Source organism: Phoca vitulina, unplaced genomic scaffold, assembly GCF_004348235.1.
Source record: "Phoca vitulina isolate PV1807 unplaced genomic scaffold, GSC_HSeal_1.0 scaffold14, whole genome shotgun sequence".
NCBI classification, from domain to species: Eukaryota; Metazoa; Chordata; class Mammalia; order Carnivora; family Phocidae; genus Phoca; species Phoca vitulina.
In genome coordinates, this window is record NW_022589717.1 from 23,940,752 (window position 1) to 23,961,030 (window position 20,279).

The window sequence follows — 20,279 nt, forward strand, 5'->3', positions numbered from 1 at the left end:
TTTCCCATACCACCCAGCAATTAACTCAATTCTCACAGTCTACCTGGAGACCGCATCAGTCCCAACAGGTTAAGGGCTCCGTCCCATAAGACGGTCCCTTCTTCAGATACCAGATGCAAATCATTACTGGCTTCTGACCTACTGGCTATAAATTAGACGTTCCCACCTTCCCCTCCTCCAGTTTGATTCATTTGCTAAGAGTGGCTCACAGAACTGAGATAAAACACTTACTTATATTTACTAATTTATCGTAGAGGATAATATAAAAGATAGAGATGAATAGCCACATAGGGTGGGGTCTGGAAGGGTCCCAAGCCTAGAACTTCTGTCCCCGTGGAACTGGGGTGTGTCACTCTCCAGGCTCTCGCGTGCGTCCACCCACGGGGACGTTCCAGAGTTTTTACAGAGCTCAGTCTGTGGTGCCCCTCCCTCTACCCACTGCCAGATGTCAGTGGGCAGGACTGAAAGGTCCAGCCCTCTAATCACTTAGTCTTTCTGGTGCTCTGTAGAAGCCCCACCCTAAGTCACCTCAGTAGCATAAACTCAGGTGTGCTCCAGAGGGGCTCTTTATACAGATATAAAAGATACTCCCATCACTCAGGACATTCCGAGGGGTTTAGAAGCTTTCTGCTTTATTCCACGTATAGCACATTCGCATTCTTGTGCTACCATCACTGCCTTCCATATCGAGAGCTCTTTTCATCTCCAAACACTGAAACTGTTTCCATTGAAAACTACTTCCCCAGCTCCCTACCCCCAGCTCCTGATAACTGCCTTTCTGCTTTCTGTCTCTATGAATTTGTTCTAGGTACCTTATAAAAGTGGAATCCTACAGTATTTGTCCTTTGTGACTTGCTTATTCCATTTAGCATAATGTTCTCAGGTTCATCCACGTTATAGCACATGTCCAAATCTCCTTCCTTTTTTGAGACTGTATAATATTATCTATATCTATCTATGTATACATCACATTTTGTTTATCCGTTTGTCAGTGGACACTTTGGTTGCTGCCGCCTTTTAGCTTTTGTAAATAATGCTGCTGTGAACAGGGTTATATAAATCTTTTTTGAGTCCCTGTTTTCAGTTTTTAGGAGTATACACCCCGAAATGGAATTACTGTATCATGTGATAATTCTGTGTTTAATTTTTTTTGAGAACTGCCATGCTGTTTTTTTCTCTTTCTTTCTTTCTTTTTTTTTTTTTTTAAAGATTTTATATATTTGACAGAGAGAGACACAGCGAGAGAGGGAACACAAGCAGGGGGAGTGGGAGAGGGAGAAGCAGGCTTCCCGCTGAGCAGGGAGCCTGATGCGGGGCTCGATCCCAGGACCCTGGGATCATGACCTGAACCGAAGGCAGATGCTTAATGACTGAGCCACCCAGGCGCCCCTGCCATGCTGTTTTTCATAGCAGCTACATTTTTTTGCATTCCCACCAACAGTGCACAGGGTTCCAATTTCTTCACATCCTCAGCAACACTTGTTTTCTGTTTTTTTTTTTTTTTAAATTAGTTTTGTTATTATTTATTTTTTTGATAGGTGTGAGGTGGTATCTTGTATTTATATTTCTGTAATGATTAGTGATTTTGAGCATCTTTCCAGGTGCTTATTGCCATTGCTTTGGAGAGTTGTCTGGATAAATACTTTAAAAATTGGCCAAGTTAGGAAATATGTGATGCCTTGTTAAGAGTGGTTTCTAGGATGACAGTTCTTGTTCTGCTGTTCCTCCATGGAACCCAGCTTCTCTCCCAGTTCCCTTCTAGTTAGATAAGATAAGCTGGAACTCCCCCCCGCCCCCCCCAACCTTGGAATAGTCTCCTGACCATCTGGTGCCTGTTTACTCTCAAGAGGACGACACATTTTGAGGGCCTAAGAACATGATTACCTGTAGATGGGCTTTAAGCCCTGGCCTACCTTTTGAGAATCAGGTTCTTTTATTTTATTTTTTCTTTAATTGAAGTATAGTTGACACACAGTGTTACATTACTTTCAGGTACAGCATAGTGATTTGACAGCCCTGTACATTATGCTGTGCTCACCACAGGTGTAGTAGCCCCCATCTGCCCCCATACAACGCTGTTACAATATTGTTGACTATATTCCTGGGCTGACCTTTCATCCCCATGACTTATTCATGCCATAATCAGAAGCCTATACCTCCTCTCCCCTTCACACATTTTGCCCATCCCTCCACCCGCTCCCCTCTGACCACCATCAGTTCTCTGTTTTAATGGGTCTGTTTTTGCTTTTTTGTTTGTTTGTTTAGATTCTACATATACGTGAAATCATGTAGTATTTGCCTTTCTCTGTCTGACTTAGCATAACAGCCTCTAGGTCCATCCGTGTTGTTGCTAATGACCCCTCCCCCAAAAAGCTCCTCCTTTTTTATGGCCGAGTAATATTCCATTGTATGTATATGTACCACATCTTTATCCATTCATCTATCAGTGGACATTTGGGCTGCTTCCAGATCTTGCCTATTGTAAATAATGCTGCAGTAAACATAGGGGTGCATATGTCTTCTCAAAGTAGTGTTTTTGTTTCCTTTGGGTTAATACCCAGAAGTGGAATTACTGGATCATATGGTATTTGAGAACCGGATTCTTGAGATGGTACCCTAGCTGCCACTTCCTCACCTGCTGCCTTCAGTTGTGCGTCCTGAGGTGACTAGATTTCCCAGGCCAACTGCATTCTTAAGGATTTGTCAATGGAAATAATGTTTATGTGATTTTGAATGTATGTGTATGGTTCAACGTTGGGTGTCAGTTGGGGTTGGGGTGAGTTTTTCATGAAGAGCCATTCTGTTTGACGTTCAATCCTTGGGGTCAAGCTCATCATAAAGGGCAGGGGTTGGCAAACTTTTTCTGCAGAGTCAGGTGGTAAAAATTATGTTTTTGTAGACAGTAAGGTCCCTGTTGCAACTACTCAGTTTGGCTGCCCCAGCGGGCAAGTGGCCATGGAAGATACATAAACCAGTAGCTGTGACTATGTTCCAGTACAACTTTAGGTAGAAAAACGGGCTGGGGGCCATATTTGGCACAGGGCTGGTGGCATGGCCACCCTCTGATCAAGTGTTTCACTCCTCACCATCTCTGATTTAACCAGCCTCTATTGCTTTAACATAGGCAGATATCCAAGTGGAGCAGAACCGGCAGCACTTTTATGAACTGTCTCTTGAATATGTATGTAAGCTTCAGGAAATCCAGGAAAGAAAGAAGTTTGAGTTTGTGGAGCCTGTAAGTATCATAGAAGGTTGTTCTGCTGTTAGATTTTTGTGATATAATAGAAATATTTTTCTCTCTAGATGGAATTTACCATTGTTGGGGGCCAGAGTGCATACACGTGAAGTGCACAAGGCATCGTAAATTATAAAAGTGGACACCCATCACCATGAAGTCAAGGAATCACCTACAAATTAGTGGTTCTCAGCCTTATTGGCACAGCAACATATAGGGAATATTAGTTCTTAAGGACTCGGCAATCAGGTGGTATTTCTGCCACCCTATTGTAGGTCCACCCTTTAAAGAGAAGCCCTGTGAAAGAAATGTTAAGATGGGAGAGAGTGGTGGTGGTGATGGATAATTTTCACTCTGCTCGAGTTTGGTCTGAAGCAAGCACACCAGTCCAAGTTTTGGTACTTTGAACAATTATTGGTAACAAATTATTTCTAACACAACTCAATGCTTATGGCAACCTGTTAAGAACCAGCATGTGGAGCACTTGAAACTATTTTGTGAGTTACTCTGGCCATTCTTTAGACCTATATACAGACATGTGATTTGTGTTTGTGCTTATATAGATGTATTCTAATAGCTTCGGTTCTTTATATATTTTTGTATATACATAATGTATATGGACACATATGAATATATGTAAAGGGTAATTCGTACTGTGGGTTTTAGTGAAAAAACCAAGAAACATTGAAATTCATGATTCTCAAGATTAATTTTAATGTAGGTGTTTTTGCATGTGATTTTTTAAAAAAGCTTTACTGAGATAGAATTTACATCCCATACAATTATCCATTTTATGTGTGATTTTGAGAAACAGAAAAATAAGAAAGTAATGATTAATTTGAAATTGACATTCATGGACGCAATGGTCTAGTTAGAGTAATAGAATTAATCTTATTTATTTAAGATTTAATTGAGAAACAGAGATAGCGACAGAGATAGGAGAGATAGCATGAAGCGGGGAGGAAAGGGGGAAGCAGGCTCCTCACTGAGCAGGGAGCCCGATGCAGGGCTCAATCCCAGGACCCTGGGATCATGACCTGAGCCAAAGGCAGACGTTTAACCAACTGAGCCACCCAGGCACCCCTAGAATTAACCAAATTTAAACAATGAGAGAAAAATTGATCTCCATAAACCTTTCTTTTATGTGAAATACTAATAATGACCTGCATTTATTGAGCATTTACGGTGCTCAGTCATCGTTCAAGTCATTCTTCTAATACTTCACCATGCTCATGTGTTTATTCCACACACTAACTCCATAAGGAGATATTTTTATGATCCCACTAAGCAAATAAGGAAATGGAAGTACAGAAAGTTTCAGTAATTCACCCAAAGTCTCATACAGAGCTGAAGTTGGGGATTGACCCTTGCTGGCCACTTGACATTAGAGTTCCAGATTCCTAACCATTGTGCCACGTGACATTATGAAGAAAATGAATCTCAGGATTTCCTTAATTCCTACCCCAAATCACTTTTACTCATTTTAAATCCACATGTTGGGCAAAAGCAGGTGCTCTTTACTCAGGAGGGGCAGGTTGAGGGTAGGTCAGAACTCAGAGCTTAATTATCACTCTGTCTCTACCTGTCTGCCCCAGTCACTGAAGGTTTATAGACAAAATAGAGAAGTCACTGGACGCCATTGGAGAGAGCTTTTAAGCTCTTTAATTCTGTGATCTCACTTTCATTATAGGTTCTATTGACTTATGGTGATAAGATTTCAATTATAAATGAAGATAGAGATTCTCTTGACTAGAAAGAACAATGGGTGATATAGAACTCCATTTCTCCAGTACACTGTACTCTCAAAGCTATCTAATAGCTCTGATATTTAAGGAAAAATAACAAACCTTCCATTTTGTGAAAGGACAAATTAATAAAATTAATAAATAATATGTAGTTAGATTTAGTTAATTCCGGTGACTTCTTTTAATTATTTTACTTCAGTAGAATCACAGTGGGTTGAGGGGGGCAATATGTGGCTGTTCTTATTCTCCCCCCCCCCCCTGAGTTTTTGTTTGTGCTAATGTCATTTTTTTCCCCTTTGTCTTAGATGCTGTCCTTTTTTCAGGGAATGTTTACTTTCTATCATCAGGGCCATGAACTCGCCAAAGACTTCAATCACTACAAAATGGAATTACAGATCAACATTCAGAATGTAAGGAAATGAAAGCTTTCTGGTATAAGAGGATGTTTGAGATGGGTATTTTCATTTTGTTATATGAAAAGCCTTAAACCAAAACCAGGCTGAGCTGTTGTTGTTGAGAAACTGAGGCTACGTTGCCACCTTCTGGTCAGTTAGTGTAACAAGCTGCTCTTCAATTAGGTGAGGCTCAGGAATTCTGCCACCTGGCGGCTCTTTTTTTTTTTTTTTAGATAATGAATTTGTTTTAAAAATTTTTCTTGTCTTACTTTCAGAAAAGTCACTAGATATGTGTTTTAAATCAGGAGTCCCATAATTTATTTTTGTTATTTTTTCTAGTTTGAGGTGTAATTGACATACAGTACTATATACTTTTCAGTTGTACAGTGTATCGACTTGACACATATATTGCAAAATGATTACCACAGTAAGTTTAGTTAATGTCTGTCACTTCATACAGTTACAGAAACTTTTTTTTCTTGTGATGAGGACTTTTAGGATCTATTCTCTTAGTAACTTTTAAAATATGTCCTACAGCAGTGTTAACTGCCACCATGTTGCACTTTGTAGGGGTAATTGTAAGGATCAACTTTGTTATGTAACTTTCAGTCTTTCATGTAGGGAGCAAACAAAAGAACTTCACTCCTCTTTAGATGTAAGGCATTTCAGTATAATGATCTCAATTTCTATTACCTGTGTATCTTACTTGATTTTTAGTCCCAGCTAGGTTTATGGTTCAAGAGGAATTTCTTCCCTATGTTTATGCATATTCACTAATGTATTGAGTTCACAGTTGCTGTTGGTCTATATTATTTTCCTGGAAAATATATGCTTTCAAAGAGGTCTTGGATAAAGAGATTTAAGAGAGCTGTATTAAATAGTATAACATAGGTGATTTTGATCAGAAGGTGGTGGATGTTTTTCCTCTCAACACTTAAATTGACTTTTGGAAGTATCCTCATTGAAATTCTTTTCAGGTTATGTTTAGTATAATTTTAGGCCTCATTAGAAAAAAAGTGAGTTTTAGGACAAGCACATTCTAGCTCATACTGAAAGACATATGAAGAATGGGACTCTGTGCTGTTTGCTGCCTGACTTTCAATTTGATATCATCATAGGGATTGAGGAGGAATGGTTTTGTGTAGATTTTGTTCCTAAGTTTTTTGTATAGTTCCCTACATTTGGGAATTTAGATAATGAAATCTCTCTCTTTCTCTCTCTCTCTCTCTCTTTTTTTTTTTTTTTGGTAATTCAAGTGTCCATTTGTATTTATAGATTATTTTGATGTTGAGCTGGGTTAAATAACTAAAAGAGTAACCACCCCCATTCACGCCCCCCACTATCAGTGACCACAATGTGACAGAATTCTAAAAAATATCAAAATGTATATGTATGTGTAGATTAGTTCTAATTTTAAAATTGTCTCTATAGGTAGTAGAATAGTCTACTGTTGCTGCAATTTTTTCAGATTACTTTTGCAGACAGCAGAACACAGTTTTGTAAAAAGAACGCTATATAGTTAGTTTAGAAGATTAATTATACTCTTGATTTTTTCCTCTACCAACTGGCTATATAACCTGTGGAAATTTACCTCTTCTGCCTGGATGTCATCTGTCAAGTACAGGGCTGGCCTGGATGAAAACCTTCAGGCAGAACTGGTTCCAAAATTTGTGGGGTCAGTATAAAATGGGAAGGCAGGGCCCTTATTTAAAAATGAAGAATTTCAAGACCGTGACAGCAGAGCATTAAACCAAGAGTGTGACCTTCTGAGCACAAGGTCCCCTGTGGTTGCACAGGCTACGTGCCCACGAAGCTGGCTGTGTCTCGGTGTCTGGGGTGAGGGGTGGGGTACATCCACGAAACGATCCCTGCACAGCTTGCTTGTGGATGGAAGTACTTTTGTAACACGTCTGTGTGGTAACAGGGATATAGTTACCTTACATACGCCAAAATGATTTCAAGAGATTAAATATTTCAGTGTAAATGAGCAATGCCCAGTCATGAAGTATTAGGAGAAAAACCTAAAAACAAGCTATCCCTTAAAATGGTTCACAAAATAACTTGGTTAATATCCTTACTACATTCAGAAGTTAACTTACACATTTGATAACAGTCATTTCCCATAGAGAAATGGGCAAAGAACGGTTGGCTGGAACATTTTTCTGTATCCTCTGGAACTCAAGGATTGTCATCAGTAAATGGCCCTAAAACCTCTTTTCTAAATACTCATCTCTTCGTTTTGTTCTGCTTCTGAGGCTGCTCCTGCAACTCTTTCATGCAGAGCCTCTTCTTTCCACCTCACCTGCAGTTTTGAGAACACCTGATCCAGGTGTCTTTGCCGTTCGTGTTTGCGCCGAGCTAATTCTTTTCCCTTCAGAAATGCCGGCACCTTTGAAACACATGCCGCTCGCTCCTTCTGCGGTACCTGCTGTACCTGAGTGTTGCTGTAGTTTGTTCACTTCTTGGTCATTTCTCTCATTCCCTGATGATATCAGCTTTTAGCATAATAAAGGGAAAATGCTGGCAATATAGAACAATTACAAAAATCCCAGTTATGTGTTCTTTTTTATGCGATGTATATTTATGTATTTAAGGAAATAGACGCAAATATTATTTATGTATTTAAGGAAATAGACGCAAATATTAAAATATTAAAATAGGGCGCCTGGGTGGCTCAGTTGGTTGGGCATCTGCCTTTGGCTTGGGTCATGATCCCAGGGTGCTGGGATCGAGTCCCACATAGGGCTCCCTGCTCTGCGGGGAGCCTGCTTCTCCCTCTGCCCCTCCCCCAACTCGTTCTCTCCATCTCTCACTCTCTCTCTCAAATAAGTAAATAAAATCTTAAAAAAATATAAAACCAAATATTAGCATTAAATATCTGTGCACTATAATGCTATGGATAATTTTGGTCAACTTTTAAGAATTTTAGTAAAAAAACAGCAGGATCGTTTTACAAAATCAGAAAAAATGTAGAAGTTACTTAAAAATGTAAACAACCTATTTTCCCCACCTGGTTTCACCTTTTCTGTTGTAAAAATGGCAACACCTCTTTTAGTTTTTTGAAAGCAATTTATTCCTCATCCACTTTCCATATTCCAGAGTAATACATGGAAAGCAAAACAGAGCAAGATGGCTTTTAGAAAATAGATTTTCAAGAAAAATATAAATTGCATCAAAATTGAAGTATATTTTAAAAAACTAAATTTAAACTTTTGTTATCTTTATCCCCAGAGGAATGTGGGGAAAGAGAAACTAGAATAGAATTCTTCCTAGAAGGAAATGTAATGTGAGAAATCTTAGAATTCATGAAGAATCCCCAGAAGATCCTAAGAATAGTTAAGATTTTAAGAATATGCCCAAATATTTTTCTTACAGTGTTGTGAGAAAAGTAGAACACTAAAACAATAAACCATGTTTTTTTAAAAAAAGGGATTGGAAGTGATTGTGTAAAAATACAAAAGTGCTTATTTCTGAGGGATTGGCTTATGGTCACTTTTAATTGCTTTTAAACCTTTTCTTTCTGCCCCCAAGACAGGACTGTTTGTGCCCCTTCCTTCTTTCTGTTTTATAATGTTGTGGATTTGTTTTTATATTCTGAAAAATTTTTTTAAAAATATACTTTCTCTTGCAATCAGATTTAAAACAATAAGCTGTTAGTTTGATATTGAAGATTTTCCTTTATCCTTTGACAGGGAATAATTGTGACTTTTGGGTGACTTCATTGTAATAGTAGCCATAGTAGTAATGTCATCTATATTTATTTTGTTATCATGTACCAGCTACTCCCCATGTGCTTTATTTGGAATATGCACATTTCATCTTCCTAGAAGTCCTGTGATAGAGATTTTGTTATTCCTAGTTTACAGATGAGGACACTGAGGACAGTAACTTCCTGCTGTCCTATTGCTTTCAGGTCGGCTCCAGCACTGGAACTTGGGCAGAGTCCCTCCAAGGGACCATGGTGGTTGGCTTCAGATTCTGTGCTGGGATACAAATGGGTCACTCATGGTGTATCTGGGGTCCGTACATATAGGAGCTGGGGAACGTCTTGATATGGCCATCTGCTTGCCCAGACCTTAGCAACTTGTGGGTAACACGGGAGTCCTTTTAATTGTAGGAACTCAGATTTAGGCCCTGATGGTGAATCTCCGCTCACCTCCACCTGTCACCAGTTCTTTTTTTTTTTTTTAAAGATTTTATTTATTTATTTGACAGAGAGAGAGAGAGAGAGAGCATGCAGGGGAGGGTCAGAGGGAGAAGCAGGCTCTCCGCAGAGCAGGGAGCCCGATGTGGGACTCGATCCCAGGACCCTGGGATCATGACCTGAGGTGAAGGCAGACATGCTTAACCGACTGAGCCACCCAGGCGCCCCCACCTGTCACCAGTTCTAAACTGTGTTTCCCTCATCCCCGTGGAAGGTGTCTTATATGGGACTTAGACTCTATCACCTATTCACTTGGGGTCTGTTGCCTGATGTTCCTCTTTCTGCCACCTCCCTCTGCCTGGGGCGTTTGAGGAGCAATATGGGGATTACAGTGAGGGGATGTGTGTGTGTGTGTGTGTGTGTGTGTGTGTATAGGGCCTTATCCCTTTTCTGTTACATTATTTTGCAAGGTTACTAAAGCAGGGCTGCATGGGGCCCACCCTCATGTTTTAGAGCTGTTTCATGAAACCTTTTCATATTTTTAATTATACTTTGCCTTCCATTCCTCTCTGAATGAGGTCATGGGGCCAGGATGGGAAAACTTAAAATGGCTATCTGTACTTGGAATTAGCCTTTTCTCTCTGCCTTGAAAGCTTTATTTCTGGATATAGCACTGTGAAAAGCTCCTTCTCTCTCTCGTCTTCCTTTTTCCCTTACTATGGGAGTGAGCCTATGCTAAGCCTGACCCGCCGGGTTTCTAGACATACTCAAATGTGTCTGAATTCCAGCTTAGTCCCCAAATTGAATCCTCCTCCTCCCAAAGAGGTGATGTAATAACATATTTAATTTATAAGGCTTAATTTAAGACTGGTTTATTTGGAGATTTATTTAAGAAAGCATGCAAGGAAAGGAATTTCCTTTTCCTTTTCCTTTTTACTGATAATGGACAGCACCAGACTATCTCAGAGGTTATTTTGAGGATTAAAGCCCCAAAAAGTGTTTTCAGTAGTGCCAACCACAGTGTAAACACTCTAATGGTCACTTACTGTATCATTTCCAGTCTAACATAATTATTTGATGATAATATACACCTGGAATTTAGAATTGGCGATTGTGAGGCTCTAGCCATTCTATTATTTATGTTCAACTTTAAAAAAATGTTGGGGCTCCTGGGTGTCTGCCTTCAGCTCAGGTCATGATCCCGGGGTCCTGGGATAGAGCCCCACATCGGGCTCCCTGCTCAGTGGGGAGCCTGCTTCTCCCTCTGACCCACCCCCCGATGCTCTCTCTCTCAAATAAATAAAATCTTTATAAAAAAATTTAAAAATGTAATTTTCAATCCTATTCATAATTTACTTAAAATGGTAAAATCCTTCCCCTCCCTTCCCAGTGCAGAGTCCTACACATCTGAGGAAGTAGGACAGTAAGGGCAGGTGGTACTCCATTGAGGGGTCTGCAGCAGGGAAAGTGGGGGTGATGGTGATGGTGGGGGTGGGAAGGGTGTAGAGGCAGCCTGAAGAAGAGGTGGCTGGTGTATTTGGGAGATTGGTTACATTGAGCAGATGTATTAATTGAACAAATAAGTAAATAGATTGAGAATATGGGAGCTAGATTTCTCACTCTCTGAAAAGAAATGTACAAAATGGGGTAGGGAGGGGTGCCTGGGTGGCTCAGTCGGTTAGGCTACTGACTATTGATTTTGGCTCAGGTCATGATCTCAGGGTCATGAGATTGAGCCCCATGTTGGGCTCCCCGCTGAGCAGGGAGTGTGCTTGAGAGTCTCTCTCTCTTCCTCTTCCTCTGCCCCTCCCCCTGCTTGCGTGTGCTTGTGCATGTGCGCTCTCTCTCAAATATTCAAAATTGGGAAGGGATAGGCTAGAAAGCAACTGGAGTATTGGATTGGGATTATATTTACTTGTATGAACATATGGGTTTTTCAATATAGAGAGATATAGAAGTATATGTGTGTAAAAAACAAACAAACAACCTATCTTTGTGTATGTATATATATACATCCATGTAGTTTTTCTGTCTGCCAGGAACACCCAGAAGCAGTGACACCCCTTTAACTGTGACACACTGTGCTCAGATTTTGGTTTCTAACTACTACACTCCACTAAAAGGAACAAGGGCTTCTGGGGGTAGGGGGAAATCATTGCTTCTAGGACTGGGACAGAGAAAGTATAAGATGAACCCAGGACTCCTTTTGGGACCAGAAAGTAAGGGATTACTCAATTAAGGGGGTGCGTCAAAAGATACAAGATTCAGCTACAAGGGGCCCCTGCTGGTCCAGTCCCAGGACAATTTGAGTATTAATATAAATAATGAGAGTATTGGGTGCAATTCATGAGATTAACAGGAGTATCTGTGTGTGTGCTGTGTGTGTCCGGCATCTGTGCACACACGGCATGCACGCATCTGTGCGTGTGTGTGTATAGGCATGCCTTGCTCTGTCCTGCTCTGCTTTTTTAAGCTTCACAGGTACTGTGTTCTTTACAGATTGAAGGTTTACGGCAATCTTTGTCACACAAGTCTGTTGGTATTTTTACAGTAGCAGTTGCTTACCTCGTGTCTCTGTCTCACATTTTGGTGTTCTCGTGATATTTCAAGCTTTTTCACTTTTACATTTGTGATCATGATCCGTGGTCTTTGATGTTACTGTCAAAATTGTTGTGGGGCGCCACAGACTGTGCCCCTATAAGATAGTGAACGCAATCGATGAAAGTTGTGTGGTTCTGACTGCTTCACTGACCAGCTGTCCCGCACCCCCGTCTCTCTCCCGCTGCTCAGGCCTCCCTATTCTCTGAGACACAGCAATGCTGAGGTTTGGCCAGTGATTAACCCTACATTGGCCTTTAAGTATTCAAGTAAAAGGAAGAGTCACACATTAAATCAAAAGCTAGAAATGATTAAGCTTAGTGAGGAAGACATGTCGAGAGCCCAGATAGGCTGAAACCTAGGCCTTTTGCACCAAACAGCCAAGTTGTGAGTGCAAAGGAAAAGTTCTTGAAGGAATTTAAAGGTGCTACTCCAGTGAACACATGAATGCCAGGAAAGCGAAACAGCCTTATTGCTGATACGGAGAGAGTTGGAGTGGTCTGGATAGAAGATCAAACCAGCCACAACATTCCCTTAAGCCAAAGCCTAATCCAGAGCAAGGGCATAACTCTCTTCGGTTCTATGAAGGCTGAGAGAGGTGAGGAAGCTCCAGAAGAAAAGTCAGAAGCTGGCAGAGGTTGGTTCATGAGGTTTTAAGGAAGAAGCTGTCTCCATAATAGAAGAGTGCAAGGTAAAGTAGCACATACTGATGGAGAAGCTGCAGCAAGTGATCCAGAAGGTCCAGCTAAGATAATTCATGAGGGTGGCCTCACTACACAGCAGATTTTCAGTGTAGATAATGTTTGGCTTCAAAGCTTCAAGGGACAGGCTGACTCTCTTGTTAGAGGCTAATGCAGCTGGTGACTTTAAGTTGAAGCAAATGCTCATTTACCATTCTGAAAATTGTAGGGCCCTTAAGAATTAGACTAACTCTACCTGTGCTCTATGAATGGAACACCAAAGTCTGGATGACAGCACATCTATTATAACAGCATGATTTACAGAGTATTTTAAGCCCTCTGTTGAGAGCTAGATGCCACTAAGAACATTCGTGATTCACGGGAAGAGGTCAAAATATCAACATAAGTAGGAGATTGGAAAAAACTGATTTCAACTCTCAAGGATGACTTTGAGGGGTTCAAGACTTCAGTGGAAGAAGTCACCGCAGATGTGGTGGGAATAGCAAGAGAACCAGAATTAGAAGTGGAGCCTGAAGCTGGGACTGAATTGCTGCCATCTCATGGTAAATCTTGAACAGATGAGTTGCTTTTTATGCATGAGCAAAGAAAATGGTTTCTTGAGATGGAAGCTACTCCTGGTGAAGATGCTATGAAGATTGGTTAAAATGACAACAAAGAAGTTAGAACCTTCCATAAATTTAGTTGATAAAACAGCAGCAGGGTTTGAGAGGGTTGAGTCCAACTTGGAAAGAAGTTCTGTTGTTGGTAAAATGCTACCAAATATCATTGTTGTCTTATTTCAAGACGTTGCGCCAGCCGCCCCAGCCTTCAGCAGCCGCTACCCTGGTCAGTCAGTAGCCTGATCAACACTGAGGCCAGACCCCCCACCAGCAAAATGATTATGACCGAAAGCTCGGATGATGGTTAGCACTTTTTTTTTTTTTTTTTTTTAGCAATATAGTATTTTTTACTTAAGGTATGTACATTTTTAAGACATAATTCTATTGTGCACTTAATAGACTACAGTATAGTGTAAACATAACTTTTATATACACTAGGAAACCCCAAAATTCATTTGACTTGCTTAATTGCAATATTCACTTTATTGCAGTGGCCTGGAACTGAACCCGTAATATCTCTGAAGTATTTATATGTATAAATATTATACACACACACACACCACACGTTCAGAAAGAAGTGAGGGTTGGGAGGAATCTAAGTAAAGTGACAAAGAGGCAAATAAATAAAATCGGTGTATAATTAGTATTAAAATGAGGACAAGAAATCCTGGAGGCATGAGAAACAGGGAGGCAAGAGGAGACTGGCATTAACAAATGAGTCCCACCCTCCTTGCAATCCTGCATTTTGTTCTAGTACATACATTTTTTTTTTTTTTTTAACTCTCAGCTTGTGTTCAAAATAAGTTTCTGCAGATAAGTTTTCCCCTTTGCAATCCACATTTATCAGACTCCATTCCCCTAAAAAATGTGTACCATTCTACCATTTTTCTGTTCTAGGACCCTTGGTAACCCCTTTCATTGTAGGGAGGAGAGGGGAGGGATTTCAATAAAATTTTTTTTAATCTCCGCTTTTTCACAATTTCACATCAGCAGTTTTTTGGTGTTAATACAATTATTTTAGAGTGTGGATAAAAGAAATGCCCAGAAACTTGGTGGTGCTGACTCATCATGCTTGCCTTGGTAATTTCGTCACTTCACCTTGCATATACGTTTCCAGTGTGTCCATTTGACAGAGATATTGGCATACCAAGTCTACTGGGTTTCAGAAATGTGATTTGTCACATTATCAAAGACATTATTTGTACATGGGATTCTTCCCCACCCCCCCAATCTGAGAAGAAATGTCATTTCAAGTGCAATTGCCGTGACCTGCAAAAAATGACCTCATATTTATTAGTTGGCAGAGAAGAATTAAGTTTTTTTGGGTTCTGAGTACCTAATACTGCTGGTATAATAATGGTGAGTCAGGTTGATTGTGCAAAGGAGAGACTTCCCAAATATTTTATGACCTACTTTTTTTTTTTAAATCTAAGATTTAGTAATATTGTGAGATGTGGAGGTATGAATTCTTATGTTGAATATCACAAGCATTCTTGGTGTTTGAAAGCTTCGAAAGTAAATAACTTCCAGTTACCTTAGCTTAGACTCCTCTATTAGCTATTCTACCACTAATTTTTTCCTTTGAACACTAATCTTAACAAAGAGACACACTGGAAAGGGTGGGTATATTTCGAGTTTATAGAAAAATCCTACAAATTTAATTATAGTTATCCAGAAACTTAAAAATGTACATGAAAGAGCTCATATGAGGACTTAAAACTTACATGTGTTTTTTATCTGTTTCAGACACGGAATCGTTTTGAAGGAACAAGGTCAGAAGTGGAAGAGCTTATGAACAAAATCAGACAGAATCCCAAGGACCACAAACGAGCAAGTCAATTCACAGCCGAAGGCTACTTATATGTACAGGAAAAAAGTAAGAAGACCTCCAGCAGTGATGAATGACTAATGAAAAATTATTTTAAAACTCTTACTGTAATTACTCTATTTTTGGAATAATTATTGCTACCACTGCCTTTGCCCTGTCCTGTCCTAGAAGGTAGTATTTTGTATTATGGGGGAAAACACTTTCCTGCTCTAGTGAGGGGACAGTGAAATTAGGAACTCAAGGGGCACCCCACTTTTCAGATGCATCCCGGAATTCTGCATCACACTTTGCTAAAACTTGCTTATAAGGATGCCAGAAGTTGGTGTAAGGCTGAAAGTGAGCCGAGGTATTTTTCCTCCTTTCCCTTCATCCCTCGCCGTCCTCATCACCTACGCACACACATATGCACATTCATATACATATGCACACCCTCCCCCTCCCACAGCCCTCCTTCTCCATGTTAAAGTCAACAGGGACATATTCCTCCTATTCCTTCACATCAGTTCTTTCCACACCAATCTGAGATCGTTTGTTCTTGCTAAAATTGTCAGGGTGATTGCAGATGGCTATAAAAAAGACTCCTAGATGGCATTCTAACTTACAGAATTTTTAGTATTGTTGCTCTCAGTGAATATGCGGTGCATAGAGTGTCCTTATTTTGAAAGTGAAGGCCCCTAAAAATTCTTTTGGACTTTTTGACAGTTTGGTCGTATTTTTAACTGTTCAGCTCTTAAACTTTACTTCCTCAGCTATAGAACCTGAGTACTATTTAGTAGAAAGGAAGAGAATGTGAAAATGTTTCTCTATTTGCTGTTCTCCTGCCTTCCCACCCTTGACTGTCATCAGCACACTTCACAATTTTCATTAGTGTGGCTGATTTACAGGACTTTCCAACTGACCACTTGAGTAGGAGCGGGTACTCGTGGAAGAGCTATGGGATATCTGTGCTTCCAAGTCAAGTTAATGCATATGTGGTCAGCAGAGGGGTTCTTTTGCCATTTGTCCTTATTCAGTCTGGGCTACCACAGTCTTCATGTCTCACGAAGAGGAGTTACATGGCAAGCAGAACTTTAAATTTTCCTGATGCTTTAGCTTTTTAATCTCACTTTGTTCATTGAATTTGAAATAACTAAATTAACATGCAGGGTAGAGACATTGGAAGGATAGAATTTTTGTATTATATGCCCAAGTGAAAATCACAGGAAACTTTAATTTTTAGATTCATAACTGTTGCTCAGCTTACTGTCTTTGAGAGGAATTGGGCTGAGACTAGTTGGAAAAACAGAACAAAAAACAGTAGTGGCAAAAGTCTCCTCTTGTTAACTGCATGCGAGACACTGTGCTAAGCTTCTTATACACCTTGTCTCATTTAATCCATTAAAAAACCCTATGAAGTGTATGGTACTACTATTATGTCTTCAACTCATTGCTTTGTTGCTGAAAAGTATTGAATCTTCTCTCAAATGATCTCTCTGAGCCTTCTTATTTTCCCTACTTTTTTTTTTAATTGGAATCAACAGTGTTGCTGGTTGGTTTCCTTGAGCTGTATTAGTTGCTGCTTATTGGGTTTTTCCTATTTAGTAATATGTTTGAAACTCTGCATATCTGCTTATTTATGAGGAAAAATGTAAAGTTCTATTTCTTGTTGAAGGGCCCGCTCCGTTTGGTTCCAGTTGGGTCAAACACTACTGCATGTATCGGAAAGCAGCCAAGAAGTTCAACATAATCCCATTTGAGCACAGATCTGGGGGAAAACTTGTAAGTATTTGATTATATATTACGTATTCTATGTGAGAGGTAGTTTTTGAGGCTGACATTTTATTGATTTATTGATTTTATTTATTTACTTGAGAGAGAGAGACAGCACGAGCAGGGAGGGGACAGAGGGAGAAGCAGACTCTCCCTTTGGCAGGGAGCCCGACATGGGACTCAGTCCCAGGACCCTGGGATCATGACCTGAGCCAAAGGCAGACGCTTAATCGACTGAACCACCCAGGTGCCCGAGGCTGACTTTTTTTTTTTTTTTTAAGATTTTTATTTATTTATTTGACAGAGAGAGAGACAGAGAGAGAGGGAACACAAGCAGGGGAAGTGGGAGAGGGAGAAGCAGGCTTCCCGCGGAGCAGGGAGCCCGATGTGGGGCTCGATCCCAGGACCCTGGGATCATGACCTGAGCCGAAGGCAGACACTTAACAACTAAGCCACCCAGGCGCCCCCGCAAGGCTGACATTTTAATGGTGTTTATATTCTCTAATGATAAATACATTATATTTTGGTTTTAGGATTAAAATCTTTGTTTTCTTTTGTTTCTAAATAAAGTAGGCCAGTAAACAACAATTCTTGTGGTTTTTGAATTGTATGTATGGGTTTTTATGGTCAGGACTAGAATCCTTTTTATGTCACTGTTCTTGAAGGATAAAGTGAACACTTAAAACGAGCTTTCACAACTCAGTGTTCTGTCAGGTCAGTATTTACAAAGATCTGATATGCACACATGTATTCACAGCCTGAAAACGTTCTACGGTAGATAGTCTGTAATGAATTTTATTGTTTTCCATTTAGACTTACAAAGTTCTCACTTAAGCAGTTCCCAGTTAACTACTCCTCCCACAGAAATAAATAGCAAAACAACATGTGATAGCAAGAGGACCTCAGGAATTGTCTGTGTAGGAAAGATGATTGTTATTTGGGTTTTAAATAGAAACCCAAATATTGCTCATAGCAATAATCGATAGTCTGGAGGCAAAGCTCTTCCACCAATATTGAACATAATTGGTAACGCATTAAAAAAAAAGGGTAAGTCATTGCTTGCTGGGTATGATTTTGCTTAGGTGAATACAGAATTGACCCAAGTTCACTTCTATTTACATATACTTTGCATCTTCCTGAAAAATATTTATAAAGCAGCTTATAATACAGACATAGTTTTGTAATAATGAAATAGACATGGAAAATCAGGGCCATGGAGAAGAGGAGGAAGTGAGGAAATCACTTGTAAAGGCTGATGGGATTAAGATTGAGCATGAGGTTTGGGTTTGAGATTCCTGTCAGGACTAATTCAAATGCTAAGACATGTCTGCTTAGTGATGTCTCTCTGTTTAATGACCACATAATAAAAAATACACTTCGGAATATAATGACTGTGACAATTTGAATATTGGCATATTTGAATGTTTAATATTACGTGGAGATTCTCCTATTTTAGAAAATGTAAGAATGTTCTAGAAGTAGGTACTCAGAGGTTTTCTAGTTCTTTACTCAGAACCTGTGTTCCTGCATTGCTTCTACCTCCCTTGGATGGTTTAGTGAGGTAAAATAGTACCATATTAAAACAAATTAAGTAAATATGAATTCAGGGTGATCCACTCCGGAAACAAAACCCACGTTGATTGAGTGGCTCTAGCTTTCTATGATCACAGCAGTTGCTCTAGGGCCTTCCAATATGATACTTTTTAGGTATTTTCATATGGAATTGAAATTTTTATAGGTCAAAAATGGTCACATATTGGTACGCCTGGGTGGCTCAGTCTTTAAGCGTCTGCCTTCGGCTCAGGTCATGGTCCCAGGGTCCTGGGATCACGCCCCACATCGGGCTCCCTGCTCTGCGAGAGTCCTGCTTCTTCCTCTCCCACTCCTCTTGCTTGTGTTCCCTCTCTCACTGTGTTTGTGTCTGTCAAATAAATAAATAAAATATTTTTTTTTTAAAGAAAGAGGTCACACATTGCCTATTTTATATGGTGTAACATAGTATGAATTAAAAACAAATTATTCCTTTAAAAAGTGCAGTAAGAGAATAGCAAATATTCTGGCTTGTGGAAACTATGTTGTTAGTCTGCCTTTTAAAACCAGTGCTCACGAGGTCTGGTTTAGTGTTACTGTAATCGAAGCAAGATCTAGAAAACCTAAGGAAAAGAGGATGACAAAAATGATTAAGATTATAAATAGGGATGCCTATTTATAATCGGTTAATCAGTCAGTTAAGCGTCTGCCTTTGGCTCAGGTCATGATCTCCGGGTCCTGGGATCAAGCCCCATGTCGGGGTCCCTGCTCAGTAGGGAGTCTGCTTCTCCCTCTTCCTCTGCCCTGCTCGTGCTCACTCACTCTCTCTCTCTCTCAAATAAATAAATAAAATCTTAAAAAGATTATAGATAGTGTTTAAACAAACTTGTTTGAAAGAGAATAGGATAAAGGGACTTAAAATCTTGAACCTTGGGGTACCCTCCTCCCCAATATAGGGCTCTTTAGTGTGTCTATGTTTATATTGTAGTTTTTGAGTATGTTTAAAATGATTATTTTCAGGGGGATGGAGAGGTGTTCTTTTTGAAAGAATGTACCAAGAGGCATACTGACTCCATTGACAGAAGATTTTGTTTTGATGTAGAAGCTGCTGACCGGTAAGTTATTAGAATTCTTGCACTTAATGAAAGAGTCCTATAAAAGATGATTTAAAAAATGGAGGTTAATTGAAACTGAGATTTCCTTGGCCTGAAAGAATGTTACTTTGTTACATTTCCAGGCTTTGTATTCATTTTGACCTGTTTAGTCTTTGTCTCTGTGTTTGGCTATGGAGTGATAGCTTGATCTTGGCTGGAGTTCAAAGTCCTTCTAAATAGTAATTAAAAATTACCTTGGAGCATTTCATTGTTGATCCAAGCCTAATTGTGGCACTGAAAGAATAATGAATGAAAGTGAAGCAGTAGGTGACAAAGCTGACAAGAGTTGGTGGGTTGTTAATACAGAACAATATTCATTTTCGTGTGTGGGAATTTTCGGTGTGTGTATTCTGTATGTGATGGAGGCTCATAGGCAAACTGTTTATTTAAAGACTGCTTATCTTTTCCCTTGTTGTATGACTTTCAGTTATTATGAAAGAATCTTTGCCAGAGAGGAGGAAGTAAAAAAAGAAAAACATTCCTCCGATAATATTACTACTTCTCTGGAATTTATTTCTGTATCCTCCTGTCGTACTGAGGAAAATCTTGGTATTCATAGAATATTTCTTTCATAATGTCTGACAGTATGGTGGTTCCTTGC

General features: G+C 39.7%; 1 protein-coding gene across 1 annotated transcript in view; it reads left to right on the plus strand.

Moving 5' to 3' along the window:
- Positions 1–20,279, plus strand: part of ARHGAP10 (Rho GTPase activating protein 10) — a 314,093-nt gene that overhangs the window by 113,657 nt on the left and 180,157 nt on the right. The window contains exons 6-10 of the mRNA XM_032412959.1: positions 3,125–3,235; positions 5,286–5,390; positions 15,164–15,293; positions 16,897–17,003; positions 19,545–19,639. Of these exons, the coding sequence (XP_032268850.1) occupies positions 3,125–3,235; positions 5,286–5,390; positions 15,164–15,293; positions 16,897–17,003; positions 19,545–19,639 (548 nt within the window). The remainder of the gene's footprint in view (positions 1–3,124; positions 3,236–5,285; positions 5,391–15,163; positions 15,294–16,896; positions 17,004–19,544; positions 19,640–20,279) is intronic.